General features: G+C 40.3%; 2 protein-coding genes across 25 annotated transcripts in view; both read right to left on the reverse strand.

Annotated features, from left to right (window-relative positions):
* Nucleotides 1-1,212, reverse strand: part of KIF25 (kinesin family member 25) — a 42,491-nt gene extending 41,279 nt beyond the window's left edge. The window contains 3 exon segments of the mRNA XM_065834850.2: nucleotides 185-250; nucleotides 1,029-1,160; nucleotides 1,162-1,212. Of these exon segments, the coding sequence (XP_065690922.2) occupies nucleotides 185-250; nucleotides 1,029-1,160; nucleotides 1,162-1,212 (249 nt within the window).
* Nucleotides 1,213-5,215: 4,003 nt separating this feature from the next.
* The window catches only part of AFDN (afadin, adherens junction formation factor), a 133,263-nt gene continuing 115,634 nt past the window's right edge, over nucleotides 5,216-22,844 (reverse strand). For 7 of the 24 annotated variants that reach the window (XM_071806348.1, XM_065834858.2, XM_071806345.1 and 4 more), the window contains 6 exons: nucleotides 21,812-22,834; nucleotides 19,939-19,974; nucleotides 15,228-15,362; nucleotides 12,723-13,239; nucleotides 8,473-8,557; nucleotides 5,216-7,385 (listed from right to left, as the gene is read on the reverse strand). In XM_071806348.1, the coding sequence (XP_071662449.1) occupies nucleotides 7,241-7,385; nucleotides 8,473-8,557; nucleotides 12,723-13,239; nucleotides 15,228-15,362; nucleotides 19,939-19,974; nucleotides 21,812-22,834 (1,941 nt within the window). In that variant the 3' untranslated portion in view covers nucleotides 5,216-7,240. Of the gene's footprint in view, nucleotides 7,386-8,472; nucleotides 8,558-12,722; nucleotides 13,240-15,227; nucleotides 15,363-19,938; nucleotides 19,975-21,811; nucleotides 22,835-22,844 lie in introns of those variants that run through there. The other 17 variants (XM_065834870.2, XM_065834867.2, XM_065834866.2 and 14 more) reach the window with 10 other exon arrangements.

Below are 22,844 nucleotides of genomic sequence, written 5' to 3' on the forward strand. Positions count from 1 at the left end.
AAAAAACCCAACCCCCCAAAAAAAAAAAAAACAACAAAGACATACTGAGCCTTAATTCCTTCATAGATTTCCCCAACAGGTAAAGAGTGCAAAACCTGAAAATAGGAAGGCAAATTTCAGTGTCTTTTTTTTTTTTTTTTCTGTTTTCAAAATAATTATTTTTGGAAAAACAAAGAGTAGTTACCTCTGCAAGTTTTAGGTGCAGAGCAGCATTTTCGGTTTCCAGGATAACGATTCTTTCTTCTTTGGTCTAAGGAAGAAAATCCTCAACATTAAAAATTAAATAAATATGAGGCTACTGGATGTTATTCCTCTTGGCAGTTTTCGTTATTACATTCCTCTGTTCCTCTGCTTTCTGAAGCCAAAGGACTAGCTACCCTCAATCTCCTCAGCACAGTAATATTTGTATACAAACTCTTAACATTCCTTTATTCCCTCCACCTTCAGTCATTTTGCCTACTTGTGCAGCAACGCATGCATACAAAATTTTAGCTGCTTTTACTTTACAAAATCACCTCCCAGCATTTTCCAGACCTTTGGTCCTTTGAGAAGTGCTATTTATATTTATTTATTATATATTTATATATTATTTTATATTTATGTATTTTTCTATATTTACTGATTTTTAAGTAACCATGCGGGTTTCCACTGCCCAGGCTGCTGTCAGGGCTCCCAAGGCAGCCGGACGTGCCCCCCGCCCCGTAGCCGGGCTGGGCAGGCCGATCACAACCCTGGAACCCCATTTCTAACGCAGCCGCAGGCGGGGCAGCCTCTTCGCCCTCCGTCCCGCTGCCTGCCAGGCCCCCACAGTCCGCGGGTTTTACGATTCTCGCCCAAATTTTAAGCCTAGAAAGAGACTTTCAACAGAAAGGGGCGGGGCCGGTGGGCCGAGGCGCTGTCCGTCACACGTGCCCCGCCCCCAGGCCCCACCTCTCCCCTCATCCCGCCCCGCCATCGCGGGTCGGGGTGGCTCGGCTCTTTCCCCACCGCCCGCATCCCCTCCTCTCCCCGCCCGCCGCCGGGCTCACTCGCAACCGCTGCTCCAGCTGCCGGAGGCGCTGGGCCCACACGGAGCCTAGGTCGACCCCGCTCCGCGGCCGCATCGTCCTGTCCCCACTCCCGCGCCGGGGCAGACCGCGGCCTCGCTGGGCCCTCCCGGGGATTGAAATTGGCCAATGAGAAATGCAGCTGGGGCGTCCAGCCGGCTGCCATGGTGACAAGACCCGCCTGTGCTTCCAGTGGCTGGGCGAGCGCCTCGTGCGCTCCAACCACCAATGCCCTCGCAGTGAGGGGGCGGAGGTCCCGCCCCAGTCGCCCTACAGCGCGTCAAGTTGAGCCGTTAATGAGCTCGCTATAAATACGGCCTGAGGTGTCCCGCCGTCTGCAGCGGTGCGGGCGTGCATGACCTCAGAGGCCGAGGGCAAGGATTAGCGAGGGGAAGCGCAGGGACAGAGGGCAGACTGGAGCTCCCAAGGCTGGTGTAGGGCGACTGGAAGATTTCTCCTCAAAGCACCCATTCCTCGGGCCAGGGGGACAAGCCCCACATTAAGGTTCAGAAGCCACAACAAAGGACAAGGACAGAGACCAGAGCTCCTCTATTGCCTACAAGACGTCTCCCTGAGCAGTTGGTGATGTGCGCTACGGGCTAAGACTGCAAAGGCCACAAAGAAGATTAAGGGATAGGAGCATCTGTTGTACAGAGCATGCTGGGGGTTGTTCTGCCTGGAGGAAAGCAAGCCAAGCAGTGTCTGATCAATGCGCATAAACACCTGCTAGGAGAGTACAAAAACAACAGAGCTCTGTTGTGTCCAGTAACAAGAGAAGAGGCAGTAGGCACACAGTGAGACACATTTTAAAAAAAAAAAAAAAAAAAAAAAAATCAGGTCAGATGGAGTTTTTTCTTTTAGTGTGAGGGTAGTCAAACAGTGGTGCGAGTTGCCCCGGGAGGCTGTGGAGTCTCCAACCCTGGAGATACTCAAAGCTCAACTAGACACAGTCCTGGCAACTAGCTGTACCTGACCTTGCTTTGACCTGGACTACATGGTACACAGAGGTCCCTTCCAACCACAACTATTTAGTAACTCTGGGAACAAAGCCAGTGGCTAGAGCTGGTCTTGGGAGATGGACAAAGCCTGCAGGTCCAGCTGGTGCGGGAGTCCTGAGAGGCTGCTCAAGACAGGAGCTATTCAGTCAGGCTATGGCTGGGGGTCTCCCACTGAGGTTTCTGAAGCCAATATCTGACATATGTTAGTAATACTATTTAGTGTCTACTGTATTGCACTGAAAGATTAATATTGTCTTGAAAGCAGTCAGAATACTCTTTGGCTATTTAATGTGAAAGCATGCCAGTTACAATGACGTCAGTTTCTTAGAAGTGGGAAATAACACTATTTTTGCATTACAGTTTTGATGTGGTGGTTTTTTTGGTGTGTTTTTTGTTTGTTTGTTTGTTTCTTGTTTTTGCTTTGTTTTTGTTAATTTGTTTGTTTTTTGAACCAAAGCCAACATCATAATTACAGAGGAAACGAGTTCCACAAAACAGCAAACTCAAGTTACTGTCTTCTGAACATGGCAAATGTGCAATCATACATGCAGTAGAAAATCCAAAGGCATACAGCAGGGAATCTCTCCACGTGCGGCACAAAGGCATAGTGACCCTTTACAGAGGAGCCCAGATGCAGCTCATCTCTCACAGACCAAACCAAACATCCCTGTGCAGCTCTGTCAACTGTCTTCCGTGATATTGCACCATCCTCCCACTAACTGTAGCCTCAGTTTAAAAACCAACAAATAGAAACAAACAAAACAAAACACCACCCCCCCAAACAAACAAAAAACCCAAACTGGCCAGGAAAAAAAAAAAAAAAAAAGAGCTCCAAAGTACTGCAGTAGTGAGGATGTTACCAGATGTTGCCACTAAGTAAGGCAGACAGGATTTTATCAACATCAGCTATTTTGGGGGGGAATATTTTAGTAGCTTGGAGGGTGCGACTCACAATTCTTGACACTGAGCTGTTATTTTTGTAAGTTATGCTTATCCTGCAGCAGCAATCAAGTCAGAACAATGTTATTTTCCAACATAACTCAGCTTCACCTCAGGACCATCTCTGAAGTGTAATGGTTGATTTCTCTCCTACTGTGAGTTTTACCCACTTTGAATGAGATTAAGAATCTGGTTTCCTTAGGCCATAACAGAGAAGACTTAGTTTGCTGTCACTGTGACTTTAGACTAGTGACCTAAACGTGAGTATCTCAGGGCTAGTCTTACATAGTCATTTCTCTGTGTGCACCTGAAAGTTGGATGGTACTGAAAGCTCAATCCCATCTCTATTAAAAAAATAAATAAATAAAAAAAATTCCTCACAATATGACCGTGACTCACCATAAGAGCAGCAATTCTTTTTTTGGGAAACTTCCTTCTCTTCCCAAAGCTCAGGAGAAATTGCTTGATGGACAGGGAACAAAACAGTCTGTCAATGTGAGCTAGGCAGGAAGCAAACATAAAATCCAGCTGTTTTCTGGAAATGCTGCAAGGCTGTATTCCCGCACACTTCTCTACACTGCTTTGAAGAATCTTGTTGGTGTTTTTGGTGGTGAGGTTTTTTTGTTTGTTTTTTGTTTGCTTCTTGTTGTTGTCTGTTTTTTTTCCAAACTCCTGCCAACTCGGTCCTGTCTTCCCCCTGCAAAAGCAGAGCTCTGCCTTATTACAGATCCTTCTGGGGAACCAGAAGGCCAGAAATGTAATGAAATTGCCTAAATCTGCATTTTTCTATATTAAATTTAGCAGCAGTGAAATACCATAGTGGAATATACATCTTAAGATACTACTACGTAAACATTGTCTTGAATCCTCCTGACACATTTCACAGTAACCCCAGTCAGGGAACCAACAAGACTAATGAGGTCCCAGTTTCAGCATTCTGATACGAGTTGTCCGTTACAGCATTCCCAAACACAATAACTAGAAACAAAATGGGCAGAAAAGGAATTGCGAAGGACTCCAGGAGAGAAGGTTGCTGTGCCTCTTGTGCTTGTAGCGGTTCTTCGCTCTTGCTTAGATTGAAGAAATACTGTACAGAAGGACAATGGATTGATTCCTTTGGCTTCTAGACTACACATTCTATATTCAAAATTTAAACTTCTTTTTCTTGAGTCTGTTCTCCCAGTCAAAAGCTACAGTCTCCAAACACGGATAATAGATTCCACTGAGCCATGCCTTGGGGTCCTGGCAGCTTTGCCCTTGCAACACGCTACACAGCACTTCTGGCTTTCTGTGGTCCCTTTAACTCTTCCCTGCTGTCACATACACCCTGTCATGCTGAAATCTGGAATGCCCTCAATAGTGATTTTGAAAATTCCAGAGTGTAGACTCCACAACTCCAGAGATGGAGATACCCAACTGGGAAGAGATGTGGGTGGCTCTCCATCCTGGCTCCAGCTGCAGCAGAAAGCACCTACAGCACTTCCCTGGGGTCTGTCTCCCAACCCAAGCAGAGCCTGAACTGCCATCTCCCATCAAGAGTCAAGTCCTCTGACCTTACCAATCCAATAATGAAAGAGAGGTGCCACCATTCCCAAGTCCCTTAACTCAACCTTCATTCAAAACTAAACACTGAATTTGAGTCTGCACCCTCAAACTTCAAGGACAGTCAAATGGATTTTCTTCAGAGATCAGAAAAAAAAAAGTTATCCTGTCTTCGTGTTCAAAATAAAGAGATCAAAATGACTTTTTAACCACAACAATCACATTGGAGACTCTGGTTTAATAGTATATATTTACTTGCCTGAAAGAAGTTGCATTCCAGGTTCCTCTTCACTGTTAGAAATACAACTTTGCACTTGAGGAGGACAAAAATACTGTATGACCTACTGCCTGATTGACCCCACCAATACTTACTGTTTTATAAGTCAGTGGTTAAGCTGTAAAGATAACTTCTTTCAAATCACTGCTACAAATATTGAACAACATTAGCCTAAGAAACTTTCCTCTCTGATCAGTGAAAAATCAGCCTCCTTTGTTGATTCTTCATGTAAAATTAATTTGAGGTTTTCATCTATCCATTATGAGATATGCTGACTTCGCTTGTAAACATATCTTAAAAGGACAGGTAAGGCAAAACATATTAACAAGAGCCCCTTTGGTTTACAATAACCCTGTTGTGAATGCAGAATCAATTAACAAAGAGTACAAAAAAAAAAAACATTTAATGCAAAGTTAAATACAATACAAACTTTATTAAAAATAGGTTGCAAGTGAAATACAGTAGAAATGGGAAACTACAGCAGTTTTGATGTTTTTCATAATAATGCACAGACAAATATGAAAAGCACTTTTACACATATTCACACTTGACCTGAATGCCCAATGGCGGCCAAATCCACTCGACTGAAGGTTATAGGTATTTTTTTGCTAAGCCTTTTTCAGATTCTAGCAGCAACAGTAATTCAGCCACAGCATAAGTTTTTTTCCTTAAGAAAAATTTGTCACTGTAAGGCTGCTAGTGTTCTCAAGATAAATTGGGAGAGGCTTGCTTTTCCTGATTAACAGACATAGCAAGCATGCAGATCCTTCATTAACACTTTGAAACAGTTTAATCTTCTACTTCATATTTAACAGGTGAAACGGTAAAAGCACACTTTCAAATAAGAAACCTGGAATACGTAAAAAATATTTACACTCCAATTTTCATTAACTTGCATTTATTTATCATACAACTCTTATTAAAAGTGATTTCTTTCCTAAGGCAGTGAAAGTCTACCCCTTTGTATTGGAAGTGTGCACAATTCCCTAAATATATATTTATAAGAGAACAATATGATACAGGAAAAAAAATCATCTAAAGCCAGTAAAGGGCTTTGTCGAATAGAAAATTTGTTAGGAATCACAATATATATTGTCTTAACATCACACAATGAGAAAAACTCTGATGAGGTCCTTATTCCCAACATCATCAGCCACACAGGCATAGCTGAAGAAATAGCGGGAGGAAAAAGATTAACAATTTAAAATTAAATAAGGCTATTACAGTGTGAAAAAATAGCTTGAACTGCCAAAAAAGATTTTCATACAACAGTAACAGGATGTCAGCAAAGCCAGCTAGATTGAAGAAGATCTTGCTGGCCCCACGTCCTCCACCTGAGCAGAGAGGGTTCCTCATTAGCACACCAGCCCCATTAACACCTCACTGACATTCCCCCTCCCAGACGGCTGTTTTGTATCTGATGCTTCACACTTTAGTCTTTCTAATATGTCAGTTCACTGCTCCATGGAAAAAAAAAAAGATATTGCTGAACTGGTAATAGTAGACTTATCAATACTGTTCCATGCCTAAGAACTCCTAATCGACCCTTCTCAGAAAACGTATGTATCTGTTCTGCTGACCTTGGAACTGGAATCATTACTCCTCATCTTTAACACTTTACTAACATTTTGGTCCTAACTGATGAAGGGTCACCAGTGTAGCCTGCTATCTATTGCTTACATAATTTGTAATAAAACAACTATCAAAAAGTTGTATCTTCACATTTCTGCAAGTCCGAAGCACATGGAGTGGGGATGCATAAGCATCCAGACTTTTCCATAACTACAGATAAATTCTTATGTAACTATTTTAGACCCAACAAATACGTAGGACTAGAAATGCTTTTATTCAGAGCTTCCACCTACAGAATGTGTGTTATTCCAGTACTAAGTAATGGCAAGACCTGTATTGATATGCTGATCAACGTATGAACACCATACAGTATGTCAAACTTGCCTCTAAAGTCTTAATTACGGTGGCCCAGATATTTGCTTCTTATGAAACAACGTAAAATACTGATTTCTAGTGCACAGTTTAGTTTAGGCAGTTCAAGCTATTCTCACTCTCTCTGCTCAGCAGCTAAAACAAAAGTGTGTCTGTAAAACACCAGGAAACAGAACTTATCTTTGACAAGTGCTACTTGGTCTGGTGCACAAGAACTTAAACCCCAAAACAGAAAGAAAAAAAAGTTACCTTCACGTGATTCGTATCTTTAAAATTTTACAGTGCTTTCATTGAATAAACCACAAGCTCCTGGCAAAGTAATCAGTTTTCTTGCTATTGCAACATCTCTAAATCTTAATTAACAGTCTTAGATATAGAGGAATCAAAGTCACTCCTTTCAGAAAACATTCATTTTCTGTTCATTAGTAGTGTTCCCCCCATCTCAATCCCTCAATTCAGAGATCTTCAGTTACATCTGATAAGGTGCTTTAATCTTATTTTGTGTTCAACTCATTTTCCAGTTCCATTAATTTTCTAGAAGCTTTCACTTTATTGGATACATCCTGACCCTGTGAGAAAAGTCGCTGGCGTTCCCTGAATGTCAAGTTTTCTGGTGCTCCAGGTAAATCTGTATCTTGACTGAAAAAGGAGAAAAAAGTTTGTTATAATTCTTATCTCAATATCCGTAAATATAGTCATTCTTAGTGACGTGTACTGACTGGTAGCTTTTTTGACTACAGTAAATGATGCTTTGTTTAGTGTTCTGCATGGTTTTGTTCCCCACACATACCTTTAATTTTGACATTGTGCTACCGCTTAGACAAATTAGCGGCTCACAAGCCATCTCTGGCACATGAACATGAATGAAACTGCTTGCCAGTTTTCAAAGCAAAGTGTGGGTGTAAAGTATGGCTCTATTAGCACAGCATTGCTGTGATGGCTAAATCAGCGAGCCTTTCTATGCTGGCATGTTTCTAGTGGTTTTCACCGGAATCCAAAGCTTGTATGTCTTGACAAACAAAGCTGCTAGCACTGATGTGTGCTGTAGTGGCTGCAACACCTCTGGATTTTATTCTATACTGGCAAAGCTTCCAAGGGCAATTGTTACTTAAGATCTTGCACTCATCTCTTACACTTGTAACAAACAGGTTTCTGTATTAGGTGTTTCTGACCACCACAGTGAACATGTCAAATCATTCTTAGTTGTAGCTGTAACAATACTTTACATATGTTATTAACTCTTATATAATAAAGCTTTAATCAAAATACATTTCAGCTTCTTGATCAGAAGAGGTTTCACTTTTAGCTCCAAGAGGTCTCTGCTATGCACACTCCACTGGAACATTAACTACACTTTAAAATGCATCTTCGGTACACTACACAGTGAAGCTGGTCACTCACATGTAAGATACAGCCCACATTATTTTATTGTTAGCACAGACTGGGTAAGAATCCCACTGGAGAGGTACTGTTCAAACACTTGAAATTGTTCATTTACAATTACTGAGTTTACTCACTTGTAGCACTAAATTTGCTGCTGTGAAATAGTACTTCAGATCACCTAAAGACTTGTGGAGAATTTATTTTTATTTAATAGTAACCCAAGATACTCCAGAGCCACCTGCAGAATTCTTGAATAGCCCAGAGAGGATACAACAAAACCAGAAGATGTTGCAGAAGTTAGCCAAGTCAGGTGTATAAAAGTTAATGGACTTCTGTATGTCACCTTTTAGATCTTTTGTCTCTTGGATCCCGATAAACTTCATGGGCCCCAACAGCTGCTCCTGTAGTTCCAGTGTATGAATTTATTCCTTATGCAAAAAAAAAAAAAGTAAGTTGAAGGACTACAGTTAAAACGCGGAAGTTTTATATTGTATTTTTTCAAAAAGGTGCAGTGCTTCTTTCAAGAAATAAATTTAAACTAGATTCAGAAACAGATTTAGAGGATCATCTGATATCTAGAATATTTAAAACCAGTATTACAAAATTCCACTCCTCCTCAAAACAGCTGTAATTTTTTACTCCTAATTTTGAGTCAGAACACATTTTGTTTAGATTTTACGGCACATATCAAATAATGGTCTTTTTGTTACTATTGCTTACTGTAAGACAGACATGAGAAGGTGTTCACAGAGATTGACGGAAAAAGCAACACGCTTCATTACCCTGTAACAAGCTTCACAGGAAATAAGTTAGCTGCAGCTGCTCTCTTTATGCGGCTGAAGTAAGCTAAGATTAGTATATGCCATCTTTGCAACTCAGCAGAGTCAGAATTTTTGTCTCTGTTTAGTCTGATTACTGTATTACTGTATTATAAACTGTATTACCTGGATACAAATTTAAATCTCAAGCAAGTACTTTACAGCACTGCACCTTTAGTTTAAGCTGATACAACACACAAGTTTTACACATTATATTAATTATTTCTAAAGGCCACAAGACAAAACATTTTCTTCCCAATCAAAAAGTTTAAAAATTTAATCTATAATTAAGACCATATTATATTAATAACTGTCAGGAAAAGAGTGAAAATAAGTGTCAGCACAATATTCAGATTTGTTTTCAGACAGTTCTGGTCTCCATATTGCACGTGTTATGTCTTGTGAACCTTCTTCGGTACAGAAGGAAATGTTTGCTTCTTCCACTGGCATATGTAACATCTCATAAATATTCAACAGAAGAGACACATGATGCTGGAACACACAAGAAAATTTAACTAGTGTATTGTAGGCTAATTTTTTTTCCACCAGAAACTTGTAGCAGACCAAATCATGCCAGCTATGCCAGGTATATAACAAGATTTTTTTTTCCTTTCAGACATAAGTCTTACAAACATCCAAGTGCCACATTCCCTATGCTGAAAAGTCTGGACCCACATGCTGTGGTTCACACTTCCACCTGCTTTAGGACAGTAGTTTTGATTTGGATGTTGGCTTTTTTCTTGGTTACTTGACAGACCCAATGGTTTTAAGAGACCCAGTGGAAGAAGGTATGAGAGCACAACTTGCAGAAGCGTGGTTTACTAGAGTTAACATTAAGAACAGAAAAGAGCTGTAAAGGACAGTAATGTCACAGAGTCAGCGAGATGGGAGATGGTAAACTGCGCAGTGAATTCTGCATTTTGTGCAAACGGCTTTGTACATTACGCAGGCAGTCTTCATAGAAGCTTGAGCAATCAGGTGAAGTTAACCTGTTCTCATGGCTATTTTAAAAATTATGAAATAAGAGTATTCAGAATTAGTTGTATGGTTTATGAATTAGGTTATTAAAGGCGAAGCATCATAGTACAATATTCCTTAATTGTTACCAAAACCCTAACCAAAACTTTGTAGGTTGCCCTTCTGATTGTTGACCAGGAAAAACAAACGCGCACATGCAAAAAATACCACCGAACATTTCACTTTCCTGAGATTAATTTTTCCATTACAATTAACAGAAAGCAGGGCCGGGAAATGCAATTATATATGAAATGGCATTCTGGGTTGTGGATGATGGGAGGCAGGAAGAGTGGTGGTGACAACTACTGACCGACAGTTCTACAGTTACTTAACTTGTTACACATACAGCCTCCAAAGTGCCAAACAAGGAAGGGCAGCAAAGGCCTCTGGAAGCTACATGTTGTGATGGAAGGCACATTTTACATTCTATTACAGTCAGTCTCAAATAAGAGTTTCTGGATAAGAAAGCCCTTGAAGGAATAAAACTTCAGTACAGACATAAAGTACAAAAGTTTCATATCAGAAGCCTGCTGTTTCACAATATTCTTCAGAGCAAGCTGACAACATAGTCATAGGGCTTAAAGAGAATAATTTCTACATATTTCCTGTCTTTAACCTTACTTCAACTCATTAATTCTGTGTGATACAACATGCTCAAATCTACTGTCCTTCTGACAGAAAACTGCAATTTGGGTTCCCTGGTTGTGGGTGTATCAGTGGGCTCACACGTGTTGTAGGTAGGCATAATGGAATTATTTGCACTGTAACAGAAGCACAGAGGAGGTAAGCATATAGTGTGTCTATTTATACTCCAGTATGATGACAACACACTGAAAAGCTAAAACCTTCCCTCACTTTCCTTTAAGATCTGGAACCTCTGACAGAGCCAGACAGGAGCGACAGATGGGCTTCCAGGATCCACAAGGACTACTACATCACAAGATCTCAGAGACAACACCAGTGCAAATAGAGTGTGTTTTTTTCGTTGTTTTTGTTTTTTGTTTGTTTGTTTTTAACCTCCTTTAAATGAGTATCAGTGTGAATACTTTTTATGCAATTTGAGTGCTGTACTGACCCCAAACAGTAAAACTGCTGAGCATCAACTCTGTCATTTGGACAATAATTATAACTGAGCTAAACTACCGTCTCTTCAGCTATATTAAGATACATAATGCTTTGCAGAGCTGCTCTTCGGCACTGGAAACAGTCCAACCACAGCAGTAAGCTAATGTGCCCTGCAAAGGAAAGGATGCTTTGCTGGAAAACAATGACTTGAGCCTCAGCTGAAAAGGATGCAGAGAGGAAGCTCACAGTATCACGTACCCATATCACCTCATACGTATCCTGCATCAGATTCATACGCTGCTGCAGCTGGATTAGCAGTGCTTCTGATAGTTGGAACCTATTCTGAGGCTCATACGCTCCCTATGACCAGGGCACACCACACCTCTGGTTAAAGAAAGTGATTTTCATAATTTGTTAGGTGGTCAAAAAGGTTATCGGGGATATACCATAGTATAGGCTTCCACATTTGTCACTGCGACTTGAATCCAGTAAACAAGTTAGCCATATGGCTAGAAGCCAGCATAAACACTTGCCCTTGCTATCTCAGGTGACTTACTACTGTTTGCATTGTAAAAGGATGATCTGATCTGTATGAGCTGGTTGCCAGGCACTTGTGGACTTCCAGCACAAGTAGAAAGAATGAACTAGGGGAACATCATGGCCATCATTTCCTTCAGAAGAATACAGAAGTAGGGGAAGTGCTGGCAGATGCTGCTATTTAAAGACAAAATCTTATGTCAATAAACTGCACATTTATTAGAGTGAGATTTACACAAACATGTACTCAAAGAGTAACATTATTAAGATGTCTCCCATATGGCAGCAGTTAAAAAAAAAACCAGCATGAAATTTTGGACTGAATTAGCTTTGAATTCATGAGTATAGCTAAGCTAGTACTCTGCAGATAAAATAAGGTGCTGAAGTTGCTAGCAGCTAGAGCTCAACCTGAAGTTAAACTCTATTATGGTTGCCCATTTGGAGTTACAAAAGAAACAAGATGAGAAGACAAATACAGGGGTGCAGCAGCAGGGGGGGAAAATGTAAGGCAAAACCCACTAGGATGAAATGTATATATTTTTTTTCTCTCTGCAAGAAAACTGCACTGTACAAACCAGAAGGAATGCTGCTCAACATATGAAACTAACTGCATGTTCTGTATGTCTGTTGGTGCTTGTATACTTCAGAACTACATCTACAAAGGTAATTTTTAAAGCCATTTGCACACACTATTAAAAGAGAACCCTGGTACCAAAAAAGAACACAGAAGATAAGCTCTGTCCATAAACCCATTAGAAAAGGCTTCCTGTGTTCATGAAAGGTGCACTTCCAGATGCTCTGAGTAACCAGTGGTCAGTCATACAAAACAAATCACTGAAAGATACAGAGTGAAAGCCAAAACCAACAGTACTTTGAACTGGTTGAGTAACAGTTAAAATAATTTCTGATTCATTGTGTGAAAGATGGAATTTTTGCTTTTGAAGAGTTTGGGTAAGGAACAAGGAAATCTGAGAGATCAAAACAATTAAAAATTCGAGGATTCATATTAATATCAGGATTTAAGTTAGATCACCAGAGTGAAAACAGCGATTAAGTGGGAAAAGAATAAATCACAAAGTGAGTGATTCAATCTACAGCACCAGAGTTGAAAACGTGAGGATAGTTTTGTAGAGACGATTGATTTCATGGTGTCTACCTTTAGAGCTGCTGGCAGGGATGAAACTCGGTTTGTTTGGAGGGGGTGGGGGCTGGCTTTTTTTGGCAGTAGTACTGTTGGCATTGACTGGAGATGACTGGAATGAGTTGGAAAGAAAGAGGCCATCTGAAACTGGGCGAGGCTGGCGGGAGGGCTGCTGTGGCTTAAGGGTGGCAGGAGGAAAGTCACCATAAGATTTTCTTGTGCTGGAGTACTTATCCTGACCTGCTAGATTGGAATCCTCCTCCTCCTCATCATCATCATTGTATGCAACAAACTTGGCAGTATAAATCGTGTCAGGGGAGAGGACCTGTGTTTTGAGGTAAGAGGTGTTTCGCTGAGGTGGGGGAGGAGGAGCGTTAGATGAAGGGGTTGGGGATGGGAGTTCATATTCCCGTGGAAGTGGAGGTCTGTACAGACCAGGCTCGTCAGGTTCCAGTAATCTTCGTTCTGCTTCATCGTGCTGCCTGCGCCTTTCAGCCTCTAAGCGACTGTAATACTCCTCTTCCTGGCGCCGCTGCAAGCCCAGAGGAAACAGAGACACAGCGGTCAGAAACACATGGCAATCAAAGAGATTTAAGTTTTCCATCACTGAGCTACAAACATTATTTTTTTTTCGGTCTCCTTTTCTGGCAATAAGCAGAACAGCTAGAAAGCCTCACACAAAGGATATTTACTACTATGAAAAAAATGGCAGCTGTCCTGTGACACAGCATTGCTGTTATTTCCAGGTTTACCACTGCCTCTGGTAGCCGAGGCAGCTGCCTAGGGAACTAAGGGCGATTCCAGCATTTATTACTCCAAATATAACTACAGTTAATAAAGGGTAGATTCATTAAAGCTGTAAAGAATCTGTGGGAGAGGGAAATAACTAAAATTAAGTACCACTTAAAAAAAGGAACTTTGTAATTTTGCTGCATACAATGTAAATTAATCAACAGCACCTTGGAATAGATGTATCCTAACAAAGCTCCTATTATAAATTCCATGAAAACTACTTTCACACAGAAATCAAATTACCAAGGAATTTAGTAATACAGACATCAAATACCTTTTAAAAAACATTTCTAAAAACCAGATTTTAAAAAAGTCTATGCTAATGACATTTATATGATGCTTTTGACCATTTAAAATACCATGAAACATCATCTATGTATTTTTTTAGTTTAAAACATTTTTACCATTTTAAACTAAATAGCATTTAATTCTGTTCAGCTCTTGTCTAAGCCACATTGTAAAGTGACACAAGGGTCTATTCAGTAGCTTGATAACAAATTAAAATGTATATTTGGAAACTGTATGTCACAAAAAACCATTTTGCCTAAGCCTAGTAAGACTTCCGCTGGGAATACATGACATTTTGAACAACCATCCTTTCTGATTTTCATCCATGTGTTTCAAAAAAGTCCACTTTATCTGCTCAGCACAGTGAGTCAACCATCCTAAAAAAAAATATTCTGATCTTGTTCATCTAAAGCAAAGACATGAAACTCATCTCCTTGTACTACTCTCTAAAACCACTTAGATGGTGCTGAGTTCTGAGTTGGTAGATGTACAAGTGCCTCAGTCAAGATCTGTCAGTGAAAACCTCTCCAGTGTGTGACCCAAAAGTCGTTTGGCTGCATCATTGTCAGAAATTAATATATATATAAAATTATATATATAAAATATATATTAATATATATATATTTGCCAATCTTACAAGATGAAATTTCTCTCAACATTAAGAACTAACCCTCTTCCTTCATTCTGAAGTCAGTGCTACTATCAGACAAGTCTTCAATCTGAACAAAAGTAACTGTTCTTTCTCTAGGAAGAAAAGGGCCTCAACAAACATGCTAAGAGTCAAATAAGGCACTTTGTCTTCCCATTTTGAACAATAAAACTGCTCAAATTCATATATAATATTCTGAAGCAACCTAGGAGCCTGAATGTTTGGAATCTGACAGCACAGTGATTTATCTGCTGAAGTTATTTACTTCCTTTCTAGAAAACAATTCCTTTTCCTCCAATAGTCCATACATAAAATGCAATGATATACAGTGGCATGGAGAGGAGTATATTCCATATTTCTCTCTGTATCTGTATAGAACAATTACTGCAAAAATATTTAAGTGCCACTTCTGAGACACAGCAAAACCCAACACCAGTAACTCAGCCATTATAACAAAAATGGTCAGCAAGTCACGTTGGGGACTGCAGGAAACCAGGAGATAACCCATTTCTGCTATAACTTTCAGAAAAGTCTCTGAAAGCAAGTCCTTGCCACTGACAAATACCTTCGGCCGGTAAAACTACAGTACAATCTATGCAATATTGGTCAACTCTGGGCACCACAAATGGGTTATTTATTTCATTTGTATTTTATACGGGATAAACTGAAGGTTTGGCCATGACCATTACAACTAGGTCTGGCATGTTTAACGCTTGCTGACCCAACACTGAGCTGTTACAGGCCAGGCTGTAGAGGAGAGGACTATAGGAAACTCTGCAGGAAACCACAACCTTTTCTTCAGCCTCTCTCCTGGTCCGCTCCTCCTCTTGCTGCCGGCGCTCTTCTTCCTGTCTGGCCCTGTCTTCTGCTTCTCGTTTGCGCATTTCTTCCAGCTGTTGCTGTCGTCTGCGTTCTTCATCCTGTAACTAACAGAGACACAGCTTTTATTTTTGTGTCACTCGTGTTGGCAAAATGGGTGAAAAAAAAAAGTAACCTGAGTATTCAAATTAAAAAAAACCCAAACCAAACATTCAGTAGAAAATGCTATACTACAGATAATATAATTTCCAGCTGTTAAGAGTATGCTTTGCTACACTAGTTTCTCTAAAATCCCTAAAAAAACCAACCAAACAAAAAAAAGGACGCAAAGAACTACATACATAAAAGCACAAAAGGTACAGGGAGGCATTTTTAGCAGTCATATATGAAGCCCTAGCAGAAGAGGGAGGTGACTCACGTTCCAGACAGCTTCAGTAACCATAGTCTCATAGGTACAGTAAAGTGAAATTAAATACTGGAGACCAACAGTCCACAGCTCCAGCAGCCAATTGGTTTTTCATTTTGGATTAGTATTCAAGCACGGGAAAAATCATGACTCATTAGTTGAAGAGTCAATCCATTTGAAGTAACAGGCTCATTCAGCAAGTCTGCAAATAGTCTCGGGAGATAAATAAAATCTCCCACTGTATCTGCAACAGATGTGTTTTGGAAAAAGCAGAGAGTGGAGCAATGAAATCTTTGACCGCTGAGATTAAGCAGCTCACGTGAACAACTTGTGTCCAACAGACAACACTATTTTCTGTATGTTTATGGTAAACACTGCAGAGATAAGAAAACAGAGCAACAATCCAAACTCTGCACGATTCTCTAAAGCCGACAGTAGCTAAGCCCTTCATGGACAAGAATATTCACTGGCACAATAACATTGACATGTAGAAATTGACTGGACTACATGCTGTGTTACTTCTTACTGCAGCACATGATTGGCATAAATCAGTAAATCACTGGATCTTGCTATAATCTGCATGTACTTCTGTACTCTTGGATTTGTTTTTACAATCTAGTTTCATTTAGAGAGAAACGTCCTTAAGACACAAAGCCACGATGATATAGTAAGAGAAATGTAGTTAGACTTTCTGAGAACAACTTTCATGCAGGTATCTCTCCCCTCCAATCTATTAACAGGGAACGTGCTTTACAGCAGATTAGGTTTTCTAATCAATTCTAAAAACAAACCTTTTTTCTTTTTGACTAATTTTCTGGTAATTATTTCCTCCCAGTGTTCCTGTAGTATTTGTGCTATGAGTATCTTAGGACCTTGTAGAACAGGTTAATTTTAAAAAATTTGCCTTCTACATCTTCAAGCAGCGATACAGACTAATTGCCGTGAAACACCTCTCCAATGTTGAACACGACCATTTTTGAGCATGAAAGCTACAGAACAAAATTAATTAATTTAATTTAGGCAGTAATTTGGCAAATGTGTACTAGAGGATGCTACCTCTAAGTAAATTCCTCTTATTTGGGGCTAAAACTTTTATAATTCCTTACTGAAAACGACATAGAGATCAAGCTTATTATATAGAGAAGGAAATTAAATAGTTAACCAACTCCGTGCTTGGATTAAGACCTCTTCTTGTCTTGGCTATTAAAAATACATTATTTTAGCAAAGGAGATATTACTAGCTGTCTTTCCTTTTGACAGCAATATTTCAGAAGAGTTTGTAGAAGAGAAGTCATTTCCTCTTAAAAAAATAAAGATAAAAACTGCACACTGAAAAAATACAGGAAAACTCCTTGACTCTGTTCCACTTGCATTTAGAGAAAATCTCTGATCCCAGGTTACAGCATGCCTTTTTTGCTTAGAAGCAAATATTCTTCATCAAATGCACTTAAATAAGAAAATATTTCAAACTAAATTAAAGGGGGCGGGGGCATTTTCTTGAAGCACAAGTAAAGAAAGAAGGGAAAACCGCTCAGGGTGCCCACCTGGGAACTGTTGTCAGCACCCGAACCGTAATAATTGCAATGACAACAGCATCCAGGTAAGAGGCTATTCTAAACATAACACTTAGTAAAAAGGCCAAAAATGATATGAAAGGCACAAGCAGGAACAGAGCCACTACTGCAGAGTGACATTTTATTTCTCTGTGATTGGCAATGAGTTTCTGCTTCGGAGCACTCCTGGAGCCTGGCAGGGAGCAGGGAATGGTGAAGCATTTCCGCGTGTGACCCAGCTCAAACCCAACTGATTTTCAAGACATGAAGGAAAGCAGCTTTGCCTTCTGTTCGTAGTAAGAGAGCTATGAGATTCTCAGGTTGAATAGTTTGATTCAATACTTCTCTATCCCAATTAGTTTTTCTCTAGTTTAAAGGCCATGTTTTCATGCGATTTACTGTACTTCCAGGGTCTCTCCAAAGCAGTATATGCTTACGCTGTAACAGGTAGAAACAACCAATCCATCCACACAGGCAGCTGACAGGGAAGAGCGTTCTGCTCCCCTAGATGTAACTCAGTGAAGCAGCTCAGCCCAAAGTGCTGATTCTTTCCCCAGAGCTACTGCAAAGTGCCAACCACTTGCTCAGCCGCACGGCTCTGTCCCTCTGCGGCCAACACTCAAAGCGCTGCTCCTGCCCAGGACAGGCAAGAAAGGCCACCTTTCTTCTCAGCTGTTGCTCCTCATCATGGATCTGCCCATTGGCTCCTTATCAGAAATGTTACGATGTTCACAGGATTGGCAGGCACCCAGGAAGTCTCCGATTCCAAACAAAATTAATTTCTCCAAGCACTGCTTAGAATGTTTTAAAAGAAGATCTGGAAGAACTTTAAATTTAGGCCAGTTTATTTATGACAACTAAAGCTGAGTCAGATCTCTTAGTAGCCCAGGAAATTTAAGAAGACACACACTAATTGATTACCTTTCACCAGCTTTTAAATTATCAGAACTACTATCACCAATGCTCAAATTAAGACACACAGAAAAAAGCATGGAGCATGTTAAAGTGTGTTTTTTTTCCCTCTGGAAACTACAAAGTAAGTGATCGGGTACATGAAGTGGTATAGGACAGATGCACCTATGCCCAGAAAGTCATGTGAACAGTATGAAAGTGATAAAATTAGGAAAAAGAGGTATTTGCTGGGTACAGCGTTCAACATAATCTCAGAGGTAGCTTGCCTCGTTTTTTGAGAAAAAGCTGAATTTATGAACATAACAAATCCTCAGCTGACTCACGCCACGCATCTAACACAGTGTTCTCTCTCTGACCACAGCAAGACGAGCTGCACAGGGGCCTGGCCATTTCTGCTGGTGTTTCCCAGCATTCAGCACAGTCCTGGAGATGTCAGTCGGCACAGCCTGGTGTAATCTTTTGAGTAGGTGGTTAACAGGTGTCACACCTAGGAATTTGCCTAATCCATTTTTAAAGCTGATGATGCTGTCTGCCTCCACAATTCCCTGTCGCAGAAAGATCCACAAGTTCACAGCCTGCTTGGCAAAGTACTTTATCTATCCAGTCACGGCTTTGGGGGCCTAGGCTTAAGCAAAAAAAAACCTAAAACAAAACAGAAACCCCAAAAACCAAAACAGGAGTAGTAATAAGAAAAAAATATTGATAGACACTAAGCCTGAAAAATCCCCAAGTCCTGGCTTGTCTGTTAATTCAGCAAGCTAACACACTTCCCCTGTTTCCCTGCTGTCAACTGCTTAACACTAAAGTACCACAGAGATACGAAACCAAACACCTCAGACAGACTTACTAAGTTATCTGAACTATGCATTTGAAAAGGTGATTTTTTTTAAAAAAAATAAAGCAGTGCTAAATGTCCAAATTTATATTTTTAACAGTCACGTCTACAGTTTTCTCCAGCAGCACAAATTAATTATACTAACAGGAATTGCAAGCATTACCCTTCTTTCAAATCGGTATACTAATGATACAGAAATACACTTTGAAATGATACAGAAATACACTTTCTTCTCTAGAAGACTACAGACCCCTTTTTTTCCATGTACCCTTTTCCAATGAGAGCAATAAAATACAGAATTAATCGGAGTCATACTAGTTACTACTGCTATTTGAAAGCCTGTCATGTTTTAGATGGAACAGAATGGTATTAACCAACTGAAAACGAAATTATATGGTAACTTAATAATTGCAGGTTTATGTGACTGATTTGGAATTATCAGTTCAGAAGTAATTTCTGAGTTTACAATTCCTTTTTACTTTAATGAGAACATTGTAACATCTGTAAACAAAAAGGGTTTCAGCATGTGCTGGAACTATCAGGCTCCCAGAACAATTTCACTTCAGATTGGAAAGGAATGGTGTTGCTAGAGCTCTTCTAAATCCTGCAGAGGTGGGGAAGGGAGGAAATCTTACCTCACAGCCTATTCATTCCAAGAACTTAGTAAGATTTTATAAACACAATTGGACAAAACATCAAATACACAGTTTTACATTAGACCACTGCCACAACAGACAAATCAAGTGTGCAAGCAGAACACAACATCTGAAGGTAAGGAAACACAGGGAAAGGAGTCACCACGTCTGGAAACACTCAGATGCATGCTTACAGTTAACTTACTACTTATTGTAGCACAATGATTTTTGATTTGAACACCCAAAGATACCAAATTATCATCCAAAGCATAGAGGACGGTTATTAATAATATCAAGAATTGAAACGGGAAAGAGATATTGAAGAGAAAGAAGCAAACATACCAAATCTAGAACAGAGATTGCGGGCACAGCAGTCTGCTGCAGGTAGTAAGAAAGGGGAAAAAAAGAAAGATACACAGTGAAAATAAAGATAGGTTAGACTTCTACTATTTCAAAAGCGCTTTATTTGTTAAGTCAGCTGCTTTAGAATGAGGAACTGAATTGACATAAACCTGAAATACAGAAATGAAAACAGTCAAATAATCCAAAACTTTTACCAGAATCAGTCTGATTCATTCAAAACCTCAGTATTTCTCCAGAGGTAGTACATATCACATCTCTAGTAGTACAGATAGTGAAATGTCACCAAAATGGAAACATTACTTCAGTTCAAGACGACTGTTATTTTTTAGTTCCAAAATGCTGGCAGAATTTCAAGCACAAATAGTATTTTAAATCCAGCATGTGCAGAGAAGACTGATATAAATGTTATGCAATACAACTGTGTTTCTGTTAATGACACATGGCTTTTTTAGCCTTGCTACAGTGAAGTTTTAAAGACACTGTTTGTTAAAATGGCAGTTTTACATGGAATTTCTATGCCCATAGGTAACTGCCTAATGTGCTACAAATGATATGTTAGCAATGCTGGGCTTTAATGCAATGTGTTTACCAAAGACATATTTAGCTTTTCCTTTCTTCAGTTTCCAAGTTTGAGGTATCTATTGTTTTACACAGTAATAAAGTTAACCACAAGAATAAAGGAAAGCAATGCAGACTGCAGTAAATATGAGAAGAGTTAAGTTTAGGAAATCAAGCTGTCAAAACTGTCCTGAACTCGAATACTATTCAAGCCAATAGCTATTTCTGAATGTCAAAATAAGCACATGCAAACATTTCTCAGGAATTAGAAATTGCTTATCACAGAATTAAGCAAATTTTTCAAGACAAACAAACAGAAGACACTCAGCATATTCCAGAGCTAGCTTTTAAGCCTGTCAAAGCACAACTATTGGTATGCAACTTTGGTATCCGTGCTATTATTCAGAAAAGAAAAACAAATTATCCTATAGAAATGGTTCCCCAGTAACAACAGATGTAACTGAGAGACAACAGCCACCAGCAGAGTGAAAAAAACTTCATCACACTATTCAGTCGTATTATCTTATTAGATATTTATGAGCTTTCACAGTACTGAAGCTAAGGTAAGCACACCTTGTGAGATACTGATTAAGCTGGACACCATGCAAAATCCAGGTACGTATGAGCTGGAGCCCTAGACAGGGTGTATCCAAACCCACATGGCTCAGCCTAATGCTTCCTCCAGCACCGCTGGGGTCACCTGAGGTGCTGGTGAAGGCAGAGGGAGCAGCTGCCATGTGCCCCAGCCTCTACTTGGAGAAGGCCAGAAAAGTGGAACTTCAGTCCACTGTCCCCTGGAAGGAGCATGTGTTCAGCAGCTGTGTTCAGGTCCAAGACTGTAAATAAGCACACCTAGAGGTAAATATTTTTGAGGGCAGGGTGGGAAGGAAAAGGAAAAAAACCCACACTATTTTTTGTCCCTGATTCTCCTACAGACTTTCATAATTTCAAACGTTTTTCTTACCTTCCTGTAAGTGAATTCCTGCCATATTTAAGCTTCTAATCCTATTCCAGCTACATGGCAAAATCCCTTTATCCAAAGGGACTCTTTTTCCCCACAACCAGAAGAGCAAATTTGACTGCCAACTTGGATTCTACAATAGGTAGCTATGATACTTTCATAATACATAACTGGTGAAGCCACTGTAAGTTAGCAATTTTAAAAATCAAGGTAGTTAAGAAGCTTCATCTTCCTTTAGCCGGTAAGAATATCAAAATACTTGGACAAAGACAGACAACCCACCAAGACAGACATTTACAATACTTTTGTCTAGAAAGGATTATCCCGTTTTACCCTTGCTCTTCTTTCTGCCTCCAGTCGCTGCATGATGAGCATAGTATCCACATCGTCATCCTCCTCTTCATCATCATCTTCATCCTTTTGCTTTGATTCTTGAAGCCGCTTTTGAAACTGCCACTCAAGCATGAGTTTGCGCAGACGGTCATTTTCTTCCGCTGTACGATCAGGCTTGTTCTGAAGCTCCTGAATCTCTTTACTCAGCATGTCCACAATGTGCATCTGCTGCTGCTTCTCCAGTTTCTCCTTAGCATCCCGTTTCCAGGGATCTGGAGAGAGGCTGTCACTAGAGGACAGCTCTTCCTTGCTGATAGTAATGTACTGCAGATCTCTGCGCTCAATAGTCCGAGGCTGCTGCTGGGGCTGAAGCTCTCGAATGACGGTTTCTTGAGACCTCTGCAAAGTTGAAGGTTTTTCTGTTTTCACTTGTTGAAGGGAAACAGGGGGAACCATGGGCTGAGCAGGAATTAGTGGCTGAGAACGCATTTGGCCTAGTTTTCTCTCCTGCTCACGACGTTTCCTTTCTCGTTCTTCTTCCAAACGTGCCTTTTCCTTTTCATACCACCTTTGATGCTCTTCTCTTTTTTTACGCTCAGCGGCGGCTACCTGGGAAGATGCTTGTGCTCCAACCTGATTTGGAGGAGGAGGGGGAGGCAGAGGCAAATCCATTTGTAGTTCATCAAATTCAGCTGCATAATGCACTGGAGGAGGAGGTGGTGGAGGGGGAAGATCTGTTCTGATGGGCTGGGAAATGGCCACTGGAGTTGGCTGGCTCGTAGCTGGAGTTTTCCAACGTCCAGGTCCGCTTTTAGTTAAACAAGAACCAGGCGAGACGGGTTTGGATGAATGGTTCAGGTGTTCTTGGCTAGATGTGCTAGAATCCACAGATGAATTAATCCACTGATCGCTGTCTGACTTCCGATCAATGTACTCTACATCCTTCCGTATAACGACTTCCAAACGATTCCTCTCAGGCTGGAAAACTTTATCTCTGAGTTCTTCCTGGGAACGAGCCACACGCTGGAAAAAA

Source organism: Patagioenas fasciata, chromosome 3 (genome assembly GCF_037038585.1).
Source record: "Patagioenas fasciata isolate bPatFas1 chromosome 3, bPatFas1.hap1, whole genome shotgun sequence".
In the NCBI taxonomy this organism is placed as follows: domain Eukaryota; kingdom Metazoa; phylum Chordata; class Aves; order Columbiformes; family Columbidae; genus Patagioenas; species Patagioenas fasciata.